This window comes from Mesocricetus auratus, unplaced genomic scaffold (assembly GCF_017639785.1).
Source record: "Mesocricetus auratus isolate SY011 unplaced genomic scaffold, BCM_Maur_2.0 Super-Scaffold_100676, whole genome shotgun sequence".
In the NCBI taxonomy this organism is placed as follows: Eukaryota; Metazoa; Chordata; class Mammalia; order Rodentia; family Cricetidae; genus Mesocricetus; species Mesocricetus auratus.
The window spans coordinates 88562744-88589136 of NW_024429266.1; the positions used below are offsets into that span (position 1 = coordinate 88562744).

At 42.2% G+C, this 26393-nt stretch overlaps 1 protein-coding gene across 2 annotated transcripts in view; it reads right to left on the reverse strand.

Annotated features, from left to right (window-relative positions):
- Positions 1-21612, reverse strand: part of Srbd1 (S1 RNA binding domain 1) — a 163317-nt gene extending 141705 nt beyond the window's left edge. The window contains exons 1-7 of one of the 2 annotated variants that reach the window (XM_040737708.1): positions 21527-21612; positions 16495-16574; positions 15019-15199; positions 12011-12385; positions 5179-5345; positions 3300-3417; positions 1971-2109 (exon numbers count right to left, since the gene is read on the reverse strand). In XM_040737708.1, the coding sequence (XP_040593642.1) occupies positions 1971-2109; positions 3300-3417; positions 5179-5345; positions 12011-12385; positions 15019-15199; positions 16495-16574 (1060 nt within the window). In that variant the 5' untranslated portion in view covers positions 21527-21612. Of the gene's footprint in view, positions 1-1970; positions 2110-3299; positions 3418-5178; positions 5346-12010; positions 12386-15018; positions 15200-16494; positions 16575-21399 lie in introns of both variants that reach the window. The other variant, XM_040737709.1, reaches the window with a different exon arrangement.
- Positions 21613-26393: the final 4781 nt, after the last annotated feature.

Below are 26393 nucleotides of genomic sequence, written 5' to 3' on the forward strand. Positions count from 1 at the left end.
GGGAGGAGCACATGTTGAGGGGATCACAGAGGAGTGAGAGGGGGAGTTAGGGTGGAAATGATCACTGTCTATATGAATGACCCTGTCAAGGAACAAAAGAATTTTTTAAAGAGAGATGGGTATCACAGGTCTGTTTGGTAGGAATGCAGTATACGTAGGAACCAAGGACACTGCTGTACCAAAGGAAACAGAAGGCAAAGAATCAGCCACAAGGAACCACAGACCGCAAATGTCTCCAGGCACACAGACTGTCCCCACCGACCACACTGAATCTCAGCACTGGGCTACTCAAGCTCGGCTGTCATTAAATAGGAAATGCTATCAACAGAAGACAGCCCCGGATCTGCAGGAAAGGCACGCACAGGGACCTGGGTCCAGACACCAGCACCCTACCCAGAAAGGAAATGGAATTAGACTTTGTAAGATGGTAATTGAATAAAACAAAGTACAGCAAATCAAAAATTAAAAAGCTAAATGTAAATAAATCATTAAAATGTAACTATAAATAAGCATTAAAAATTAAACAAATTTGGGCCTGGCGTTGGTGGCGCACACCTTTAATACCAGCACTCGGGAGGCAGCGGCAGGCGGATCTCTGTAAGTTCAAGGCCAGCCTGGTCTACAAGAGCTAGTTCCAGGACAGCCTCCAAAACAATACAGAGAAACCCTGTCTCGAAAAACCAAAAATAAATAAATAAACAAAAAATAAAATTAAACAAATTTGGATCGTGCTTATTTTAATCCATCTCTAACTTTAAATAATCCTTTACATTACTGTCCTTTCTCAAACATATTGAAATGTATGTTTCTGTGAACAGACAGTTTGTACTTTACAGACACATAGACTCAATTTTTAAAATCATAAATTCGCATCTGCTGGAATATGGCTAATACACTGTATTTCTCTAGAGTCATGTAAATGCTATGGATTTTGTTAGCACAGACTGCCCCCTGTTGACATGTACATCTCCCAGTTTAAAGAATCAACAGAAAGTCAAACAGAAACTAGAACTAGGATGGAGAAAGACAGGCTAGAGTTGTATTGGCTAAATAAGCCTGGAAATCTAACGTACGTAATGAGGATTTCACTCATTATATATAGCATGCTGTAGTTTGGCTAAGAAAATAAATTTTAGGTGCTCTTATCACAAAAAGAAGAAGTAGCTGTGTGAGACAACACACATATTAGTTTTATTTCAGGTCAGTTTTCTCTACTACAAAAACCACTTAATTCTGCATATGTCTCAAAGCACTGTATATCTCAATACAAATAATTACTTAAACATGAAAGAATCTATTTTTTGAGAAATCTATGATTTCAGCTTTAAGATGAGGCAAAAAAACTGCAAATTCAAATCCAGCCTGAATAGTAGGGCTCCAATGAACAACAATCTTTCAAATCTTTCTGTTGTGCCCTGTGGCATTCTCTCTCATACCCAAAGGCCAGAATACATTTGGAAGCCAATTTTAGAAAAAAGTCTCATTATTTAGAAACAGAAACATAAGAGCAGGCTCCAATTTGTACTTTGTATGTTTCAGAAGTGTTAAAATTCTTTTGTGAAGAGGAGATCTAAGTTACATGTTTAAAAAAAAAACAGAAATAAAACAAAATCTTTGGAAGATAATAGAAGAATCTTAATAATCTTGGGATATGGAGGGATTTCATTTAAAAGTAAAATTATCAGTTATCTTAAAATATTAATGCTAAAACCGAGACCTATTTCCCAAAGATGGCATTAAGAAGGACCAAGGGGACACGTGTCTTGAGGATATACTTGTAACTGAAGAAGAAAAGTGGCAGAGGCATGACTAGAGTGGGGAGGTCATCAGAGGCAAAAGGTCAGCCAGGCAGGACCTGTTAGACTCACCTGCGACAGTCATACAGTCATTAGTGAAAACATGTGTAATGCAAATATTTGCGTTCAAAAGCTAAGCAGCAGCAGGGCTGACATCTTGCAGGAAGCCAGTACCTTTAACATCAGGCCTGACGTAAGACAACAGGTTGAGCTGCCCTGGGCTTTCCAGCAGTGTCCGTGCTGCTCCTTCTAGGCCCAACTGCTTCGCTCTCTGGGCTTTGGTGCCTTTGCTCCCCGTTTTATACGGAGCAGACTAGGGAAAAAGGCAGAGAACATATCATAGGAGTCTGTTTTCAAAGCCAAAATTACAACGAGGCTACAGGGCTAGAGGACATGCAGAGAATGCCACAGACATCCTTCTCTCTGCTCTGCCCTCTCCTCTCAGAGATGAATTCATATTAACTAGCTAAGACTATGGGGGTGAGAGTGTCATATCATTATCTTTCTATGTGTTTAATTAGTTCTTTGTTTGGATTTACTCATTAAAACCTCCATCATCTGGATCTTGAGTTTCCTTACTCTCACCTGACTCCCAAGCCTTCTTCCTCCTGGTCCACATACCATCACCTCCTGATCTATTACTAGGCTCTCCCTAGCAGACCTGAGGCCTTTTGAATTTCCCCTATAGTTTCCCGATCATTCTTTTCTGCCTGTCCTCTAGATTCTGCCTCCTCACCTAAACTTCAAATGACTGTTTCCTAGTGGTGAACCCTGACGTGCTCAGCCAAAAACCCTTCCTAAAGTGAATTCTTCCAGGCTCATGGCTTCTCACAAAACCCTACCACAGAATCCACGGAGCACCAGCCTCGTACTGTGAATAGCAAATCCCCTATAGAAAACATAGTAGTGCTTCCATGCAGCCTATGTACTGTGAATAGCAAATCCCCTATAGAAAACGTAGTAGTGCTTCCATACAGCCTATGTACTGCTGCCTGTAAATGTAAGTCATCTCCAGACTACTCACGAGTAAGGCAATGTAAGTGCTATGTGCGCACTTGCTAGACCACATTAAAAGGCATGTGCCTGCTTACTAAGACCATGTCCTTCAGATACTCTCCACCCGTGCTTGACTAAGCACACAGACGTGAAGCCAACAACTAACCAAGGTACCAACTGAGCCAACTACAGGCTGAAAAATTCAAGTCTTGGTCTCTGGCTGCGCCATCGCCTTTGCATTCCACTCTTGTACAACCTACTCTGCTTCCTTAAGTGACTAGAGACTCCTTGAGGTCAAGAACTATTTACTACCCTACATGTAAACCCAAGTTCCTGACACACACGAAAAGGCATTCAGCAAATATGTATTGACGAAAGGATAAACCCTGATGAATTAAATAACAGAGGTCGATGGCTTTAGTTTTTTATGGCATGGTCTTCTTTAGTGATAAAAAGATGCCAAATCATAAACATTCAGGTATTACATTAAAAGATAAAGTTCCTTACCACATGTTCTAGTTCTTCAAATGTTTTACAGTTCAGCAAGGCTTTCAGCAAGCACTCAGACATCTTCCCCTCCTTCTTAATTTTCTGGATTGTACTATGAACCTTCTTTGCAACTGCCCTGAAATTAAAAACTTACATAATAAATACAACCTATATGTCCAACTTTTTTTCTCAAGGCTATCATCTCACAGTACAGAAAAGGTACAGGGAAAGTAAAAAAAAAAAAAAAAAGGTATCACAAAACTGCTTTTTCTTTGACTCAGTTAATAGTAACTTTGCCCAAGTACTTTAGTACGCATTTCCGAGAAAGAACAATGTATAAATCACAATAAAATGATCAGTATTGGGTAGTTACCTCTGATCTATCACTATGCTCTCCCTAGCAGACCTGAATGTTCCGGGCTCTCCAGGCTTCTCAAAGTCTCACACTCAGAAATGCTTCCTATCAGTTACCCTGTAGTTTCTTCAAGTCTGGGCTCCTGTGGTGTTACCTTAAGGTTAAACTCTGAGGCCTCCTGACAGGAATATCATACAAGTGAGGCTGCCCTTTCCACTACATCTCATTGAGAGACAAAAGATTTCAGTGTAGCCTATTACTAATGAGAAGATGACGTGTAGTTTCTGACATAAGCATCCTCTTTTTCCCTTTGTAACCAACACATGTTTTATGTAGGGACACTCTGAGACCATCTTATTCCTCACTAAACTTCGGATGTATTCATTGATTTATTCATGTCACTATAGACTTTGGTTTCTTATTTTTTATTTAGTGGTTATAATTCGCCATTGTGACATACCCAGCTCAGATTATTACTGGCTTGGCCAGAAGTAACTCTTTCAAGCTAACTGCTCTAGGTTTTTGACTTGTCCCTCTTACTCTCTGGGTACTTCTTTACTCTCTACCACAAGATATCCCAGCTCATCTTTTACTTTCCCTCCTGAGTGCTGAAATTGTAAGAATGTCACTTGGACAGCTGACTATTTGGACTATTAGATGTGCTCACTGCTACTGGAGCGATGCTGCTCAGGACGGGTACATCTCAACACATAAGTGATTCCTAAATACCATTCCCCCAGGTATTACACAGAGCCAGGATTCCATGGAGAAGAGCTGATTCTAGAAATCAGTGCAGATGAATCAATACACAGATGGGGCAAGGGGAAGGGTAGGCCCAGCAGTTCCTCTAATTTTCAATAATATTTTTCATTGTGAATGTGCAATTCTGCTGTATAATGTCATACTGACTGTTCTTATTTACAGAATCTGCCCAGCAGTGGTACTGGGAGCATAAAGGAGCTCAGAATCAACATATACACTAACCCAAGGCTCTTGACTTCAAGTTCCTGCTGCCTTGATTTCCCTACAGTGCCAGCCCAGGATAAAAATAAAGAAATAAATTCAAAATATTCAAAGTAGAATTTCTATTGAATGCTTATAGTTTTGACTATCACGAGGTTGAGAAATTAAATTACCCTATTGTAGGTTAAAGACTATCTATACTGGCAAAAACTCTCCATTTGGGGACTGTGGAGTGGCAAAAGGACAGTGTTATACAAGCTGTTGAAGACTTAGAATAACATTTTCAGTTTCCTATCAGCAGTCCTGATTCTGCCATTATAGCCAATCACATCAATGAAAAAAGATGCTGATCAAGTCCCATATATCCACACCTAAGCTAAACATGCAGCATCGGGATTCCATGATCTAACTAAGAAAACAGAGCTGACTTACTCTGGCAAAAGAGGACTGCACTTAGATGACAATTAATAAAAACAAAGCACTGGGATTCTCCAAACAGTAATTCCTTCTTCTCCTTTCCCCTCATGCGCTCAGAGCCTCTGTCTCCCACCTGATCCACCCCTCCCTCAGGTTTCTTACCGTAGCTCGTCTAGGGTTTGGCGAACTTCTCTCAGGGAATCAGCATCGAGGTTGTTAATGAGCTCTTTTCGATAGCGTATGATGAAGGGAATTGTGTTGTCATCATTAAAAAGGCGTATGATGTTGGCACAAACCCAAAGTTCAATATTAGTTCTCTCAGATAAAACCTGCAAAGGAAGAGAAACAGTAATTCAAAATACTAAGGCCTGTAATCCCAACACTTGAAATTCAAACTAGAAAAGTCATCCACCTCCAAATCTTTTTTTTTTTTTTTTTTTTTTTTTTGGTTTTTCGAGACAGGGTTTCTCTGTGGCTTTGGAGACTGTCCTGGAATTCACTTTGTAGACCAGGCTGGCCTCGAACTCACAGAGATCCACCTGCCTCTGCCTCCCAAGTGCTGGGATTAAAGGCGTGCGCCACCAACGCCCAGCCCACCTCCAAATCTTAAGTCTGATTCATTGTAAGAACCAGTCAATTCATCACAAAACATTTCTTTATTCTCTTCATTTCTTCCACCCCACAGTACAGTCTTGTTCTATGTCACTGAGACAGCCTTTAACCATTCTCCCCGCAGTCACTCCAGTCTCAATATTCCTAGTTCTGTAAGGAGCACGGTGAACACTCCTTTCAAAATATATACTAAGTCATGGCTTCTAACTGGTCAGAACCATCACTGCTGTCCCAAAGCACTTGAAGTCCAAACTCTACTGTTGGACGGTTAAACGGGAATTAGCAGTTTTGGAAGCTTGAGGGCAGCCCCCTCCCTCATGGTTGACTTTGGACCCACCTCCCATTTACCTGGTAATCACAACTTTCCTTCTTTAGGTATCTTGGCCAAAAAAAAAAAAAAATTCCACCTCTGGCCCTGGGAGATATGATGTTCTGATCTGCCCTAATGATTAGACCATTGCATTCTGTTGTTCCTTCCATGAGAAGCTAATCTCAGCTGGCCCTATCAATCATCATTCAGGAATCTACTCCCCAAGCCCCAGAAAAGATGATACACCTGAAAACATGTAAAGAGGTGGGGGGAATAATTATTTCCTTAATAAGATAACATACTAACCCTTCTCAAAAGCCCCACCCTGACATACTAACTTCCAGATTGTCAGTGTTGAGCATGTTTCGAGTTCTATAAAGCATTTCTTTCTATGTCTTTTTCTAGAACCTAAGCATGCTTACCCAGTTGAGGTATGTTTCCGTGACAGACTGGGCAGGCTTTCTCACTTATTCTCTGCAGGCCACCACACCCTTCAGCCATTAGCTGCTTGCCAAACTTCATTGTTGAACATGATGGTTTTCTTAGACCCTAACTAAAAACGCCTCTTAGGCCATGCTAATTCAGTGATAATCAAAACATTTAAAAAGAAAAAGAAGTCCCAGGGAGATGCTGCCAGATATTTGTTTCCACTTTGTGAAGATGTGCCTATATTTTGCCTCACATGCCTAAGGCACCTAACTGGTTTAATAAAAACCTGAATGACCAATAGATAGGCAGGAGAAGCTAGGCAGGACTTCCAGTAGAGAGAGGAACTCAGGGGATGAATCTAGGCATGAAGATTTCATCAGCCACACAGAAAGGGGTTGGTCGTACAGAATGGAGGAGAAGTGAAACGAGTTAATTTAAATTAAAAGAGCTGTTTGGGAACAAGTCTAAGCTAAGGCCAAGCTTCATAAGTAATAAGAAGTCTCCATGTCATTAATTGGGTGCTGGAGGTTCAAAGAAAGTCTGACAAGAAAGATCTGCTACACCCAGGACTGAAAAACAGCTCAGTAGAAACGTGCTTGCAGAGTCTACAATAAGGCCCTGGGTGTAATTCGCAGCATCGCAAAACAATGAAAACCAACCCTCTTCCCAAAAAGCTAACTGGGAAGGAAGCCAGGCAGCACCTGATCTCTCCTTGCTCCAGCTCAGCAGCTCAGCCAACTTGCACCTGCTACACTTGAGAGTCCAAGGGCTCTGTGGACTACAGCAGTAGTTCATAGTCTGTGGTCCTCAAGCAACAGCATAAACGTCATCTTCGACCTTGCTGAAAATGCAAATTATTAGGTCCCACCTAGAATACACTGAATCAGAGATCCTAGGGAAGCCCTGACCATCCTGTGTCTTAGACAAATGAGGTAAACTACAACAACAAAGCAGAGAGCAGCCCTGCAGGCTATGGAAAGACGCAGCAGGGAACTGCAGACTTTACTTTTAAAGCGCTTGAATCAGTCATTTATTTATGTACTTACTTATTTGTTTTCTTAACTAAAGTAGACATGCACCTATTAAGAGAGCAGCCCTGCAGGCTATGGAAAGACGCAGCAGGGAACTGCAGTCTTTACTTTTAAAGTGCTTGAATCAGTCATTTATTTATGTACTTACTTATTTGTTTTCTTAACTAAAGTAGACATGCACTTATTAAGGAAAAAGTCAGAAAGAGCTGGGGGGACGAGATACCCTAACTGCTACTTTGTGACTGCTGCTTGATGCTGACACAAGGCTTACCATGTTCTAAACGCTTACACATTCAGCATTAACTCACTTAAAGTATATGAGATAAGACTTAATATTCTCATTTTATACACAAAAAAACTTGAGCCCAAGAAGTAAATTGCCCCAAGTTCCACTAGCCATATTCCTCTTCAAAAATTCAATTTATATGCAAAGCAAAGGATTTATCAGTCAAAAGTACAAAGGACTTAAATTGTCTGCTCTTCTGAGCACTGGAGCAGGTAAGACAGAGTGCCTGTACACTGCCCTCTAGCTGTGAGAAACATCTGAAAAGATGCCTTTGTCCCAAGAACACTAAAGGGGAAAGCCCATCTCCTCAATTAAAAAAATGAACATCTGGGCATCAGCAAATCACCCAGAAACATCTGTACTTTAGAAGAGTTGACATCAAATTCAATGGCTCACTAATGAGTAAAAGTGAGAGAATTTTCCATTCAGAATCATTCCCAAGCCAGCAACTTCAACAGTTCCTTTTTGAAAAGCTGTTCACCACCTGACCCAGAGAGCTGATTATGTCACTGTGTCACAAATGCTTTTGTAAAGACGGGAGTGGGGGCACCTATATACACTGCCAGAAATCAGAAAAGAGGTTACAGGAGAAGAAGGGGGGATTGTTTACAGCCTGGAAGTAGCTTGGTCATACTTTTGAACATCCTGAGCAACCTCATATATGTATGGAATACAACAGAGTTTGTTGATGTTAAAGCCTATAATGAATACTATCAACTAGTCTATACTAATAAGAAAAAGCACTACCTTAACCTCTCCCAGAGCAAATGGGCTGCCTCTGCTTTCACCTGTAATTAATGCAGAAAATGGCAGTGAGGTTGCCGGCTCAGAGACGCTGGCTCTCTTTTGTCTCTGTCTTCACTTACATCCTCTCTTACCATCTCTTGAAACAAAGGGAAAAGAGCTAGCACAAAGGGTTTGCTTGCTTTTCTACCTAATTGAGACAATGTTACTAAGATCCACAGCTGTTCTAAGTGCCTCCGTTTACCCTCAAAAGGAAACTGTATCACAGCAGCAACTGCGGCAGTTTAACAATTCCAACATCTGACTGTGCTGGGCACTTTGTCAATTCTTATAAACACACATGTATGGATATAAGGAGCTTTCGCAAAAACAAATTTCCCATATTCACAATTTGGGAGGCAGATGAAAATGGGGAGGTTGCTTCTGTTCGAGAGAGCAGTCCTCCAACCCTGGCCAGGAAATAGAAACTATGTGTGAACTCTAACGTCTAAACACTGATCAAATGTAGGCTATGGGCTTGCCCTCCTCACACAAAGATCCTTGAAAAGCCAGTGGAGTTTCCAGAGTTAAGACACACACCTCAAGGGAAGAACAGAAGACCAAGGCAAGGTGGTGAGCAGGGCCGTGGGAAACAGCGCTCAAATGGGAGCAACAAATGACCCTGCCAAAGTGTTCAGTTAGTAATAACAGTACCTCTCCCTTCTGGACAAGGCACTATCCAGGGTTTGCCCCCCAAACTTGGATATATATTTTGTGGAAGACGGTATGCATATTAAAGACACTTCTTTCAGTCTGATCTTCACATAAATATTCAAGACACTGTCCCCTAATACACACACAGCTGACTCTGACTTGTAGTATCTGCTTTCCTCATTTCCGTAGTATTCTCAGCTACGTTTAGAAGAAGCAATACAGCAATTCCACAGACAAAACCATTTTCCATCCCATAAAGGTTTGTTTGCTTAGTTTTGTTTTGTTGTTGGTGTGGGGAGCTGAGATTTACAAAGCATAAAAAAGGAAGTCCACACAGAAAATAAGAACTAACTGGAGAATTAAAATTAGGGAAGGGTTTATTAAGTTAAATTAAAAGAAATAAACATGTAAAATCCTACTTGATTATTCAGGCAAGTTCTCTACCTGAACTATGCTCAATTGTAACAAAGCTGCCAACAGGCTGCTCAGCAGAGTAAGACAGTTCTACCACCACCCTCCAAAGCCACAGACAAGGAGCTAAGATTCCCTGAGAACAAGGGCTTAATCCCGACCAAGAAGCTATCTGCAATTGATATCCACTAACAAAGGAAAAATTCACTTTCTCCAATAGAGTCTCACTTGGTATATTAACCACATTTCAGGGTAGGCCTCATGCCCAAGAGGAGTAGGTGCCTATCAAAAAACTAACTCAATGGTATTTTTATAGACTTTCCATCCCATTTTGCTTTGGGCACCTTTTTGTTTTGTTTTGTTTTTGTTTTATTGTTCTTATGCATGTAGATTTCTGGCTTCTATTTTTGTGGTTTTGTGTTGGGGATGTGTTTCTTGTTTGTTTATTTGTTTTCTAACAAGAGTGAAAGGGCTTGGAGCTTGTGTGTGTTGGGAGGATCTGGGAGGAGCTGTGGTAAGAGAAAAGAGTGATCAGTATGTATTGTATTTAAAACGTGTTTTCAACTAATAATAAAATCACTTCCAGCCGGGCGGTGGTGGCACACGCCTTTAATCCCAGCACTCGGGAGGCAGAGGCAGGCGGATCTCTGTGAGTTCGAGGCCAGGCTGGACCAATAGCCTCCAAAACAATACAGAGAAACCCTGTCTCGTAAAAAAAAAAAAAAAATCACTTCCAATTAACAGGAGGGAAAACTGCTTAGAATGTAAAGGAAAAATGAGCATATCTATATCCTCCAAGCAGGCCAAGGCCATGAAATGTTCCTAAGACCTTAAAGAGAGCGAGCATTTTTCCAGCTGCTACTGGACTGAATAATGGTGGTATGGAGCCTAGATCACAAAGTCTACTATAAATAAATGGCAAACATTATTACCTTTCAGCAATTACAGACCTGTAAGCAAACACCTGAGATTACAACAGGGGGCGTGTGTGTGTTCACAAGAGTCCAGTCATCACCAAGATTCATAACTTTACATCCTTTACACTTATCTCTGGCCATACTGCCATAAAAGACACCTGATCTCACCTAAAGCTGAACCCTGAAGGACATCCTTTTAGCAGCCTGTTCATACCATCCTCACAGAATCCCCACCCAACACTCTAAATAAATAAATGTAAAATTAAAACAAAAAGAAGTTTCTATCCCTTGTAATCTAGAGAAAAATAGCGAGGGCGCATCTATATTCATCTCTTCTCCCATGACAAAGAAGGGAGGATACGAGAGAAAGCAGTGTCCTACTCTGAATGACTTACTATCATCTCTGGAAGCTCAGAGACTTCAGGGACTTTGAAACTCTCCTTTCTTCCTCCTGTACACTGTCAACTACCAGAGGTAGATCTACCTTGGGAAAAGCAGTAAGTTTAGCAGTGTTCAGAAAGGGCAAGGCAAGGAAAGGGGGACACGCCCATTGCCCCTACAGCTCTGGACCAAGGATGGAGTTTAAACAAAGCCTTCAGAGTGCTTCGGTGTGGGTGGCCTATGACTCGTTCTGTGAAAGCACTGCCTTATAGATTTGAATGAACAGTGCAAAGGAAGACCTTCTCAAAGACTCTGAAAGGCACGCTTCAGTAAAAAGACAGAGAGAGCTGTAAGGCAACACACTCGATTCCTCAGTGTACCAAAGATATGAAACATAATGACTAAAAACTACTGGTGACATCTACAGGTAACAGAAAAAGCAACATAGCCCAGAACATGACCCTCTGAAGAACAAAGGTGTCACACAGCCACAGTCATAGGACCCCAAAAAGTCTTGAACTCTACAGCAGCAATGTATAGAAAGGAGTCCATTTGAGATGACCTCAGGACATACAGGAGAATAGCCCTCATCTACCCGGATGTGGCCCCAGAATGTGTTGGAGCACACAAGGTTAAGGCTCACTGCTCTTGAGCCTCCTTTCTAGTTCCCTCTATCATGCCCAAAAGCAGCTAAAAAGGAAGGGTGGGGGGCAGAGAGGAAAGGCAAGGAGGCATCCTCAAATTACAATTACTAAAGAACTTGTCTTTGAAGTATTATGGGTCTTGTTCCTCATATACTGGATGCATGAACAGCCAATGACCTACCTCATCACATATACTGCTTCTACGGAGAAACACAATCCAAACTCACCACAAAAATTTAGCAATGAGCCTTCAAGGCCTCCATCTGTTGGTGTGAAATACCTATACCATGATGTGTAAGGATGTACCAGGGCAACCACCTTTCTTGACTGAGGCAGTTCTTAGCAAAAGAGCTGGTGATAAGCCAGACTGCAAACCAGTATAGCCGAGAGTAAGACAGTGGCCAAAGCTTGATTCCAGAAGTCACTGGCAAACTGAAAGAGCGAATTCAAAGCTGCCAGCACTTCCCTTAGTGAGCAGCCTGTGTGCCCGCCCAGGCCCCACAGCACACAAGTGAGTGACACAAGGCTGCACTTACCTGTACTATGTCCCAGTTCATTTCCACCTCCTCTTTAACGCTGCTGGCACCTTCAGGGAAGGTGACAGGCCTCCCCTGGGGACACGCTTCGGTCTTCATCCTCTTTAAAGGAGACTGATGGAATGTGAAGTCGTCTTCACTTTCTTCCTTCTTGCACACGTCTCCCCATGTGGTGCTTGTTGATGGCATCTCCAGGTTGCTATCCCCACACTCTGAGGGGCTGGCTTGGCTGGTTTCCTCATCAACTTTCAGCTTTTTTCTGGCCCTCTGAGCTGGGGGTTTTTGTTTTCTCGCTGCAGTTTTCAGAGTCTTAGTTGTACTCAATTTGTGATTTTTCTCTTCCAAATTGGCATTGCCAATAGCTACAGGGCTATTCTACGGAATCACAAAAAGAAAGCATGAGAATTACAAGACTGAAAACCAACTGCCCTGGAATATTGCTGAGAAGTGAAAAGGAACAAATTATCAACACATGTAACAGCAACTGCAAAGAATCACATACCTGTGTGAGTGCGTTTACATAACTTTCTCAGCAGGGCGGAGCTGAGGTGAGTAGGTGGAAGGAGGGCAGTGATGTGGATATGAGAGGGCGACGTGAAGCCCGGGGGTGGTAGCGCACGCACACCTTTAATCCCAACACTCAGGATCTGTGAGTTCAAGGCCAGCCTTGTCTACAGAACGAGTTCCAGGACAGCCAGGGCTACACAGGGAAACCCTGTCCCAGAAGATGGATGGATGGATGGATGCTAGATAAGTAGATAGATGATAGATAGATAGATAGATAGATAGATAGATAGATAGATAGATAGATAGATAGATAAGAGACAGGCGGGGGCAACATGAGGGATCCTTTCGATGGTTGTACAAACCCACATATTTAATAGAACTGTACAGTGCTAAATACAAATACCCACACAGAAATAAACACATGGAAAACCAGAGAACTGTAAATAAACGAATGATTTTACCAATGTTAATACCTTCATCGTTACATTTTAATATACCAACATAAGGCACTAAAATTTTACCACTGGGGAAAACTAGATAAAGGGTATATGTAATCCCTCCCTGTTGTTCCTTATAATTGCATGTGGATGATTTATAAATAAAGTTTAATTTCATAAAACAAGGAAGTGATATTTCTACATGTTCCAGAAAAGCAAGATTAAGTTATAACCATGGGCTGGAGTGTGAGCTTGCCTGGCATACATGCCTAGCACATGATATCCAGCATCTCATGAAAACTAGACATCGTAGTCTGTGCTTGTAATCCAAGAACTTAGGAGGTAAAGGCAAGAGAGATCGAAGTTCATGGTCACCTCAGTTGCATGCTGACCAGACTTAGAATAAATAGATTGACTTGTTTATCAGAAACTGATAAACAACATAATAAAATCAAAACCAACCATCTAGAGGGAGAATAGCATTCACATACTTGTGAAATTCAGCAGACTACACCTGCCACCTGCTCAGACAGAAAACGGGGGCTGGAAACAGAGCAGCAGCAGCCAAAGGCAGGAATTTGTCTTCTTTTGTTTAGTTTTGTTATGTTTAACATGGGGTCTCACAACTATAGCCCTGACTGCCTAGAACTCATTCCCAGACTAACTTTGAACTCAGAGTAATTCTCTTGCCTCGGCTTCCCAAGTACTAGGCTAACATCATGGTCAACATCCTTTTTCTTTGAGAGGTACTCAGGAGCAATCTGAACCACCATTGCTCCCTACCAGTGTGCCACACTACCTGACAGCCACCTGGGGTGGTAGCAATGATACAAAGAGGTACCCTTAAGGAGCTTACAGCCGCAGGATGGCTTGTCCGTCACTCAGGTGACACAGATGGCACAAACACAACTCACAAGAACATTTCACTCAAAATTAAACTTCTAACACTAAGTACCGAGAAGCACAGTAAGGACACTTCTACCCAATGCCAACCACCACACGTCCACTTGAAAATGCACAGGAGACAGCGCTTGAGCACTACAGCTACACTCAAAACATAATGGATCCAAGCAGAGACAGGAAGAGGAAATGACTGAGTCTATAAGTTGTAGGAGTTGGCATTAACTTAAGGATGTGTCTATCATAAAGGAAGCTGTCAAAGAAACAGGAGGGGAAAAAAACCTACCCCCAAAAAAAAGAAACAAAAAAAACAAGTATCAGTTTTCTTCTATCTATAATAAAGAGAAAAATCAACAAACATCCTGAGTGTTTCATTCCCAATGATAAGAGCCTGCTGTGAGATGGCTGCTTCAGACTACCTTAACTCCACAAAATTACAACCTGCAAGTGTCACTGTGAGGACCAGAGCCAAGACCACAGGAGGCAATCAATAAACCCAAATGGGCTTGTCTAATTCCCCTCCTCAGGCCATGCTCATCAAGCAAGTTTCTAACTATTTAATTCCCTCTTCAGCCTCCACGAAGGAAAGTGCTGTCTGTAAGAGTTTTGAGTGCTTTTGATGACTATTCCTAAGTATTAATTATTAAACTAGCACTCTATGTATGCACATCACTCCTGCAGGCATGGCTGATATAAAAGTACTCCTGGGAGGTATATCGGCTTTTGAACTGCTGACTTAGAAATCCAGTTGCATCACTCACTATCTGTGTTCTAGGAGTAAGTCACTTAACATCTTTGCCTCAGATTTCTTATCTACAAAATCAGGATGGCAATCACAGCTATTCCCAGTGGTGATGAGGGTCAAGCAGATCTTCAGAGCGAAATGGCGAGCACGCTGCCTGGCTAACAACATGCACAGGTATTTGCTGACATCACCATCGAAAGCAGCATTTCCACACTAGCCCACCTCCTTGAAGAGGACACTGAAAGTGGCTGAAGATACAGTTGCTAGAATGGTGAGTGTTCCTGAGACTGACAGGGGATACCACTGCCCTGAAGTGTTTGCCATTTACACCATCTGCCCTACTCTCTGTAAGGAGAAAGGATCAGCCCCTCCCCATCTGGAAAATATGGTGGCCTCCCCCACATCCAGCAGCCACCTACCAACTCCTCCTTAACGGCTACGTCTTTTGACACATCATCCACCTGTGCAGTGTTCTTCTTTGCCCGCCGCCCAGGCTTTCGGTTGGGTTCCTTGGTGGCAGGCTGCTTACGGTTTCTGGGGACCTTCTTCTGAGGTTCCCAAATACTATCTTCCTTGTCGTCTCCTTCAGATCCAGATGACCTAAAAGTAAATTGACAGGAGAACTTCCATGGAAAAAACAATGAAACCAAATGACAAAGGTCAAAAGAGGTCAATGTTTCTTAAATGATAACTGGAAGCATGTGACAGAAGATGGAGTTATATGGGCATAGGGGGTGCACAATTATTGCCAAGAACTGAACAGTGGCCGGCAACCAATGTAGACATGCCCTCTTCCTACCACCCACTGTCATAGGTCTCTCCACTCTTCCTCCCCCACATGGGGAGCACACACACACCAACATGACACAGAAGAGCAACCATTGCCTCAAGGCACTTACTGGGTCATGCCGCACCATTGTCAATGTGAGCCTTTCAATCTTAACAGTGTAAGTACTTAGGTTCCTAAATGCCAATCAAATCCATTTAGAATGTACTAAGTTATTCAAACCAATGAAAGGACCGAGAAATAGCTTTTAAAACATCCTAAACTGCATAAAAAAGCCATCACCGAGATCCTTCAACTATTTTATCAGCCCTTTTTCCTTTCACAGAATAGATCTGTGCCCTGAACAGACTGGGTCAGGTGCAGCCACACTGCTTTTCTACCAAGAATCAAACCCACATCAGGAGCAGATAAGGCCCAGCCTTCCACCCATCTGGTTCACTCTATTTCTCCTCCAAAGAGGTCAGTAGAGGTGGGAAGAATGACTTGAGATTAATCAATGAGGCTGTCTGAGTTCCTGAATGGCCTCAGCTTTGTCTGGAGGCAAAAACATCACTGGATAAATTCTGAGCTGAATTGTGTCCCAAGAAAGAAAATGATAGCAGGCTCAACCACCGACATCATCAAAGAGGTCAGTAAGCACCCTGAGACTAGGCAAAACAAAAACAAAATCACTCAAACAGTAGAGTCAAAGGGAACTATCATTGAAAACCTGTGTTCTGTCAGGTAGTCCTCTGAGTACTTGGAGGTCTGAAGGCCAGAGGATGACAAGTTCTGACCATGGGTACACACACACACACACACACACACACACACACACACACACACACACACACACAGTGGCAAATTACTGTATAAATTAAGAGCTCTATCCTAAAGCAATGTAAACAACAGCATGACCTCCTTCAGCCTGGTTCCACTGTAATATTGTGTAATATGCTCAGTTCGCTATTTTCTCTCCTGGATCACAACATGAGCTCAACAAATAGCTGTTGCATGTGTAAAGGACACGTGTCTTCAACCCAAATGACTTAAGTTTCTAAATGACAGAATCATTACTCCTTAAAATAGTCACCATTCCTGCAACAACATGCTACACCAATATGCTTACAACTCAGAGAAGAAAGAAAATTCATCTTTGGGTTCCACATTCTGGGCCTGTAGTTTTGCTCTTCTTGGCAATGAGGACATCTGGAAGAAGCAGAACATGAGGTCAGCATGGCATGGGGAGTTTTATCACTTCGTTTGACTACAAAATGGTTCTCCATTCAAAACTAACACTCCAAAAGCTTTGCTGTCAGAAATGCCACAGAGGGGAGAAAAATGTAAGGTTTATTCACAGGCCCAACACTGGCTTTCCATAGGAAGTAGCCAGCTGCTCAGAAGAAGACCCCGAGGCCTTCCACTGGTTTCAAATACCTTATGAATATGGGGCCTTTTTTTTTTAAAGACAAGATTCTGCAGGGTAAAACGTATTTTAGATTTAAATGTTTGAGTATTCTGTAAGTATCATTTTATAGTGACACTACCAGTCAACAAATTATAAAGTTATCTATTAAAGTATTTATCAAATATAAGAAATATTTTTCTCTCTTCTGTATCCCTGGTAATATTAAAGTAGAAGTGTCTTCACAAAGTTAGGAATAAAATGATGCCAATATACTGAGTAAGTAGCAAGATTATTCCTAAAACAAAACAAGCATCCTCTTGCAATATAAATGATTAACCACTATGCTACCAAAAATATTTACCATATTCAAAGGCTCAGCACATCTAAGACAAATAGCAAAAGACATCACAGAACACAATAAGTAAATAAATTTACTTAAACTGACAACATTTTTTATCCCCAAAAAATGTTTGTCAAACCATAAAAGCTAGATTGGCATGTTTAGAATCTTTGAGACAAGTCCCTGGACCCATGTGATATCGTAAGCGTCTGGTTTTAACACCACTTGTAGAGGAAGTAATACCTCAGACAAATATTACAGGGATTGTCACAAAGAGGAACATGATTTCCAGCAGTTCCATCCAGTGAGCACAGAACAGTGAGGCAGACCGTGCTAGGAAGGAAACAGAACAGGGAAAACAGCCTCCTGGCATCAGACAGGACACTCTTCCCCTCTCTTCTCTCTCTCTCTCTCTCTCTCTCTCTCTCTCTCTCTCTCTCTCTCTCTCTCTCTCTCTCTCTCTTTCTCTCTCAGGATTTCTATGGTTATGGAGATTATCCTATCTCAAGTAAGTATTTGAGGTAGCTATTATCACAAGGGAGCAGGCAAATAGGATTTCTTATGGACATTTTACCACAATAAAAATACAATGTAAAAAGCGGACTGTATGGGAATGTGGCACACCTTTCTTTAATCCTAGCACTAGGGAGGCAGAGGCAGGGCAGGCCAGCCTGATTGGTACAGAGTTTCAGGCCAGCCAGGGCTACATACTAAGATCCTTTCAACAAATAAATGAGTAAATAAATAATAAGAGGAAGCTGGTGTTTGACAAGGACATCACTTCAAACCAGGTCAGGGAAGAGCATGCATGCACTCTATAATGATAATAAGAGGAAACTGGTGTTTGACAAGGATGCCACTTCAAACCAGATGAGGGAAGAGCATGCATTTACTGTATAATGGCAGCCACTCCTCTGAAGGAAAGCAAGTATTTAACCTCCACACCCTCCTGGGGGGGGGGGCATGTTCTAACATATCAAATGACTTTAAAGTTCTACAAAAAGAAAATGTAACTCTTCAGAGTGTTGAGTAGCATGAGAAAATGCAGATGCCTCTAGGCATGTCTCACACCCCAAACCCAAAAAGATAAACAGATTTTACTACATAAAAATTAAGATCCCAAGCCAGTAATTGGGGCATTTTAGAACCAAACCAAATTAACCTTTAGAATCTCCTTTTAAAAAAAAAATAACGTTTTTAACAGTTAGGAGGGAAGGAACAAAGGAAGTAAGGACAGACAACAGAAGTGATTCCAAGGGTGTGGGGCCTGGGGCTGGGTATCTCAGTCTGACAAAAGAATCTTTCTATGTGCCCTAGTTCACAGGTTACTAGGCACCTGATCCGCAAAAAAGTCTAGAAGGTTATTTCCCAGAACAGAGTCAATGTCCTAGTTTGTTGTCTATTGCTGTGATAAACACCACGACCAAAGAAACGTGGTGTGGAAAGGATTTATTTCCTCTTACAGCTTATAGTCAGTTCATCAAGGGAAGCCAAGCAGAAACTCTAGGCAGGCGCTGGAGGCTGAGACCTCAAAGGAAGGCCGCTACTGGCTTGCTCCCAGGCTTTCATTCCGCTACCTTCCCTGTACAAGCCAAGCCCATGTGCTTAGGGATGGCATTGCCCACAGTGGGCTGCCTCTCTTCCAGAGACACACCCATAGGGCAATTAGATGGAGGTAATTACTCAACTGGGGTTCCTTCTTATCAGGTCTGTAAAACTGGGAACCAAGTTTAACCACCACAGTTAGTATATAGATTAGCCATGGGCCTTTAAAGTTTTCCCTAAACACATACGTTGAACCACCTCTTTAATAAGTATCCTAGAGCCAATGAAACATGGAAAATTAGATAAGACACAAGCATCTATTTACAAACAGGAAAGACAGATGAGAAAGGAAAATACATATGAACACAAGCAATTTCAGGCAGACCTATTTTAGAAAGTATAAGCAGAAAAAAACTAGAAAGTATTACTACATTTGCAAGCATCCCCTCAGAAATTTATACACTCCACTTTAAAGACCTGTTTCTCCACTGCCACTCCTCCCATGTCTACATAACTTGTTGGGATAACCAAATCTCAATGACTGACATTGAAGTGCAATGATTGCTTGAAGTGCAAATAGCATAACATATAACAGGGATACATTCTGAGAAACACATCATTAGGCAATTCTGTCATCTGAGCACTTTCTGTAGTTGTGTATGTCCTGTTGGCCTCCATCCCAAGCATCAATAATCAGTACAAGACTGTACCTATAGCACCTACTTATTAAAAAATCCTAATTCGGCCGGGTGGTGGTGGTGGTGGTGGCGGCAGCGCACGCCTGCCTCTGCCTCCCGAGTGCTGGGATTAAAGGCGTTTGGACTACTGCCTGACTTGGAGACCCTTTTTAGCAGCTTCCCTGAGGAAGCTAACACAAAATACCCTGTTCATGCTTAAAATGTTCAAATCTGCTAAAATTCTGACAATATTTACACACATTTTCACAATCAAGATAATGGATATACCTATATCCCCCACCAAAGAGCCACTTGGAAAGCCAACACTGAGAACCCTTTTCTCCATCTCCAATACTCAGTCTATTAGTAAATCACATGAATTCTTCCTCCAAAATATATCTTATTTCATCGGCATCTCCAGTGAGCCCCTAGTTTCTGTCTTCTATTGCTATAGCAGAGGAAGAGACTGGATAATTAATTAGGACAAAATTCCTTCTCACAATTCCAGACACTGGGAAACAGGCCTTCTTTCTGCATCATCCCAATACAGAAAGCATCACAAGGCCAAAGAAAAGAAACTTTTGGCTGAGCTTCCTCTGCCTCTGCCTTTTATCCTAGTGTCATCATGGGGCCCTACCCTTATGGCCTCGACTAATCCAAATCACCTTGCAAAGGTTCTACCTCCCTGTCTATCTGGGGGTGACAAGGGTGCTACCTCTCACCCCTTAGATCTCAGCATCCTTTCACCTAAAATGTGCTTTTATACCATTTCCCTCTTCTCTCCTGGATGCTGTAGTAACTAAAACAGCCTAAAAGTATAATAAACTCTGTTTCCTGTCTGTTCTTCTCAACTCAGTAAATTCAGGGAAAAGGGAAACGCTTACTTAAGTATCCGAGAGCCCAGAATTTAATAGTACTGATCTATAAATATTCACTGAATAAATACGTGTGCAAATATTGTCTCTATAGAGAAAAGAAACACTTTTCTATCACTCTTAGGCAGTGCCACACATTACATTCCCCGCTGCTTGGAAACGGTGGTGGCACATAAGAAAGATCCTATTCTTTTATGATTGGGAATATTCCCTCTTCTGGATTATTTTATCTCTGCGGGGGTGGGCACATTCCAAATTAGAGGCTGGTGTGATTATCACTGAGGAGGTACCATAAACTAGGGAAAGTGAAAATAGGAAGAAAAGACCACACACACACACACACACACACACACACACACACACACGCACGCACGCACGCACGCACGCGCACACACACACACACACAATTTAGAAGGGGAAACAGCATTTAAACTTCTAGAAGAGAGAACTCACTCAAGAGGAATCTAAATGTTTCCCTGAGGGAACGAAAGGAAGTGCTTCAAATGTTAGCAGACATCCTCAAGTGATTATAATAATAGTAATAATAATAATCCTGCCAGGCAGTGGTGGTACACGCCTTTAATTCTAGCACTTGTGAGGCAGAAGCAGGCGGGTCTCTGTTCGAGGTCAGCCTGGTCCACAAAGAGAGTTCCAGGACAGCCAGGGCTGCACAGAGAAACCCTGTCTCAAAAAAAAAAAAAAAAAAAAAAAATCCAACAACCAAAAACCTAGCAGGAGAGTTGCATACAGCTCACCCTGGCGATGAGAAAGCCCTGCTGCATTATGAATGAGAATCGGGAGACTCAATGGGATGATACTTTAAAGGTACTGGGCAAAGGTCCTAGAACTCGGAGCCACAAGTACCAAAACTGTTCTCGTCGCACACACAGTAAAGACAAGCTGCCGTGCGGGAAGACGGAGGAAAGTTGCCTAGCCTTCTCATTCATCCCTGTCCTCAACTGTTGGAGCGCCCCCCGTGTGCCCAGACGCTTCTGACGGCGCAAGCGATTCTGAGACGGTGCTGGCGCCCTCACCTCCGACTCTAAGGGGTTAAGACGCAAACAAACAGAAACAAAAGTTGGCCCTGGCTTTCTCGCTCACACCTGCCACGCGCCAACAGCTGCAGCAATTAAAGGACGCGCTGGGAGATTTTCCAGGTGTAGACTGTCAGACAGAGCGCTGCTGATACCTTTTTTTTAAAAGCTGATCTCTCCCAAATGAACACTTGTAACGTTAGTGGCCCTCAAACTACCGGGGCGCTGACGCAGATTCGGACCAGACCGAAGCATTACCGCCAGGGCAGACATAAAGCTCACCTTCCGGCGCGGCGAGTCAGTAGACCAGAGTTCTGTGACAGAATCTTCCGGTTCCCGCCGGAAGTTTTTCAAATGCCGGAAGTCCCGCCTTGCCTTCCCGGAGCGGACTACCGGGGCGGGGCGGGACGTGAGCCAGGCGGGCCGGAGAGGGGCGGGGCGCCCGGGAAGGAAAGGGGCATGGGCGGGGCGTGGGCGAGACTGCAACTTGAGTCTGCGGGGCATTTGGGTACGCCCCTACCCAAGGGAAGGAGTAAAGGCTTGCCTAATGTGCGCCGTCGTCTTCGCTTCTTTGCCTTCCTTTTTCTGGCCTCTCTTGGACTACTTTACGCTCTTCTCACCCACCCTTGACTTTTGCTTTTTGGGTTTGTTGGTTTTTTTTTGTTTGTTTGTTTGTTTGGTTTTATGGCAGACTCACTCTATGACCCAGTTCAATCTAGAGCTCGCCACGTTGCCCCTGAGGGCCTCGATCACGCCTCAGTCGACTTGTCTAGGCTCATTTTTTTTTTAATTGCATCATTCATTTGTAGTGAGAAACAAAAAGGAGTTAGGCTCTATTGTTACTTTAAAATGTTAAGTGACGTCCACAGGGTGTTTATAGCATATTTATTTTCTAAACTCTGAAATAAGGGGTTTTGCACCACGCTATGAAATCTCTGAATTTTTCCACCTTTGGTAAATCCTCATTCACCCCATGGGGAAACTTACTTTGTGAGAGACATTAGCTGGAGAGTCATCTGCATCTTACTCCGGTCTCAAGCATTTTGGTATACTGCCAAGTACATACACTGGGAAGCCAAGCTCTCTTAAAAACTTCCTAGAAGATTTGTATAAGTTGCCTTTTGCCTTTGGACCTGCTTCCCCAGCCCATCTCTATCCAACCTCTTAAGATAACACAGCACACTGGAAGTGATAGCCACTGGATCGTTAACTTGAGGCAAATGCAGATGTTTCCCAGAGAGTGGGAGACCCTGCCCTATTTCACATTCAGAGTCATGGAAAGCTCAGTGACTACAAGCCTGATAAACTAGCTAGGCACGTTTTCCTTTGCATTCAATATCCCTGTTTTCCTTGCTCAAAACATAAAAATAGAGCTGGTGATAGAGGTCAGGTGATCCATAAATGTACTTGCCAAGGAAGTCTCATAGCCAGCCGGGTTAGATTCCTGGAACCTATGTAAAGAAAGAACCAACAACACAAAGTTGTCCTCTAACACAAATAGCTTCTGCCCTTTTAATTAAATTAGACTTAAATAACTTTGTCCACAAGGAGGCAGATTTTGTTTTGGTTTGGGTTGGGATTTTTTGTTGTTGTTTTGTTTTGTTTTGTTTTTGTCTGTTTTGTTCACATCAAATGCCTAGGCTGTTGCATAGTTCCCATGTGAACAGAATAACAAAAGCTATATCTTAAACAACAGAAAGTGCCCATGCTGCCCTCTGGGTTAAGAACAAGCCTAACCCACTGTGATACCCTGAATTCCCCACTGTGATACCCTGAATTCTACCTTCCCCCCACCCCCAGTCATTCCAATTTAAAAGCTATAAAGAATTCTCCAGCAATTCTTCCTGCTTACCTTGAATATATCTCAAAGTCATTCCCCAGAAGAAATTACAAATGACTTGTCTTTTTCAGTGACATAATTTTTATCACACCCACTAAAGTCTTAAGCTCATATAAATAACCTAAGAAGGCGAGTTTTATGTTAGAGAATGAAACTGTTGTTAGTCTAGATTAGAATTTCATATATCAAGCAGAGCATGGCCTGGAATCCCAGCACATAAGAGGTAAGGGTAGGAGGATCATCCCCAGCTACATAGTGAGTTAGGGACCAGCCTGAGCTACAGAAGGTTCTCTCTCAAACAATAATTTCACAGGTCAGCCGGGCGGTGGTGGCACCTGCCTTTAATCCCAGCACTTGGGAGGCAGAGGCAGGCAGATCGATGTGAGTTCAAGACTAGCCTGGTCTACGAGAGCTTGTTTCAGGACAGGCTCCAAAGCTACGCAGGGAAACCCTGTCTCAAAATGATGATGATGATGATGATGATTTCATTGGTCAAAGCCCATGGATGGGTTGACAAGACAGCTCAGGGAGTAGAGGTGCCTGCCACAAAACCTAATGAACCCGACTCCACACGATAGGACACAAGAGGACCAGCCTAGTCAAGTCGCCCACTGACCTCCACACATGTGCACTCACACAGACACACAAAAATATAAAAGTAAAATGTAATTGGAAAAATGTTAAAGATGGATTTGTTTTCAAAGAGTCGAGAAAATGTCTTTCTTCTACTAATCTCTCATTACCAGGGACTCTGGTAATGAAATGCAAGGTATTGAAATGCCCCGGGAGTGGGCTTTGCTGTGGATCCATCCTCAGTGAACATATGTTTTGCTAGATAATTTTTGTGTTAGGAAGAGCACAGGGCTCTTCTTAAACAGTAAACCGAGTTGTGCTAAACCATTGGCCACCTGGGATTGCTTAGAGCATTGTTTTTTCTTCTTAACATCCAGGTTTTTTTTCTTATTTTTTTATTTTTTCGAGACAGGGTTTCTCTGTATCGTTTTGGAGGCTGTCCTGGAACTTGCTCTGCAGACCAGGCTGGCCTCAAACTCACAGAGATCCACCTGCCTCTGCCTCCCGAGTGCTGGGATTAAAGGTGTGCGCCACCAACGCCCAGCAATGTCCAGTCTTATGTTGCCTGTTGCAATTAGTTCTAGGAGCTCCAAAACTGTCTGCTGGAATCTCAGTCTGCTCCTTGGTTTACAGGCCTACAAGATTGCTAGGAAGAAAATGCAGGTGATAACTCTACAATGTACTGTTTGCTATTCAGTTCCTTTTGGGGTTGCAGTGTGCTAGACATTTCTAAGATAAGGAAGATGGTAAGAGTCCAGATCAATGACTGTTCTACAAAGTATTTCTCTTTCTTTCTTCTGTTTGTTTGTTTTTGAGACAGGGCTTCTCTGTATACACCTGGCCGTCCTGAAACTTGCTTTCTAGACCAGAACCAAGCTAGCCTTGAACTCAGAGATCCACCTGCCTCTGCCTGCTAAGTGCTGGGATTAAAGGTGTGACTCTACTAAGGATTTCTACAGGATTCATTCACTAAAGAAATTTGAAAACAATTCTAGAAACTTGACACAAGCAAAGCAAGACAGCTAGATTCATGGCTTGAATTAAGTAGGTAAAAGGCACACTACACAATGGGGAGGAGAGTGTGTGTTGACCCAGAATATTGTTAAACCTCGATCAACAACAGGATTATTTGCCTTCCTCGTGGGATATAGAAAAAAATATTCTAAACTAAAGTAATAAAACTGGTAAGGTTTTAGACATCAGACATCTGGGAAAAATAAAAGTTGGGGAAGAATCATCTAAAATAATATGTCTGGGTGGCTTACTCCAAAGGCAAGCGAGACTATCCAAAGGACATTCCCCATGGAATTTTGCAAGAGAGCCACTCCCACCACAAACTGTCAAGGGGAATTTGTAATCTCCCTTAGTAGAAGCCAGGTCCCACCATTAAAACCGTCTTCTCTTGCCCAATCTCTTGTTTACCTTTGGATGTTAAGTACTGAGTTCCAAGAAATTCATTGGTTTAGACTCACAGCCTGGGATACTTTGGACACCCACCTGAGACTACAAAATAAAGTTCTGAAGTAATTAGAACTCTGGGGGAATTTATTTGACTGTTGTTTATTTTATCATTCCAAAACATACCGCTCACTCTCCCATGGTGCTCACTGGTCTGTTACCATTTGTGTGTTATTGTCTTGTTTGTCCAATCTTTCTCTGGGGAGAACATAAAATAATATTAACAATGTACCATTATTGGATACCCGCTTTATGCCAAGAACTAATTCTTTTTGCATGTCCCTGTGTATTTAATTCACATATGAACTAAAGGAGATTTTGTAATCTCATTTTTATATATGATAAAAAGACAGACTAAAGAAAGTAAGATAATTCATCTAAGTTTACATGTTGATACTAAGCTGTAGACCCTGGATTTAAATTCATTTATCTATTTTGCTTCCTAAGAAATCCATATACCACCAACCTAAAGCAAAAACTGTTTCTGTGTCAACTCTGGTAGCCCCTGAATGTTTTGAATTTTGAGTTGCTCCATAAACACTGAACTTCTCTGGCACTAAATAAAGTCCTATCTACCCTTTGAAATACAATGAAACTGGGTTCTTTATTTGCTTAATTCTTAAGGTAGGCACAGCTGGTCCATCAACTGAATTTTAAAACTAGGCCTTGATTATTTTTAACATCTGCCCCATTTTCTATCTGTATGGTAACTAATAATGTTTGATAAATAATTCTCATTAAACTAGTAGACCAACCCCTAGACCAGAGTGAAGGAAACCTTTCCTCATACTAAAAACCTGGCTGAAACTCCTGCTGCACAGAGAGTAGGGCCATTGTTTAAAATATACTGGACTTTTGAAGATGCAAAAAATAAAAAATTGTCCCTAGAGTCAATCACTTAGTTTGACGATTGATTTTGGATATCAACTTGACTCAGTTAACAGACACCCACTATACAGAAAGGAATCATTTTTGTGTGTGCCAGTCAGCATGTTTTCCAAGGACAGTGACATTTAACTTGGTAGGCAGAAGAAGAACCTTCATATGATGTGGGTGAATACTATCCAATTGTCTGTGGGTCAGAATAGAACAAAAAGGTGAAGGAAAAAGGAATGGTCTGTTTTTTGTAGCTGGAGCATCCCTTTTCTCCTGCCTGGGATGCTATACTATATTCCAGAGTCTCCGCCCTTGGAATCCTAGGACTTACATCTGTTTGCCCACCATTTTTTTCACTTAGATTCTGAGGCCCTTGGATTTAGAGTGAGCCATGATTCCTGC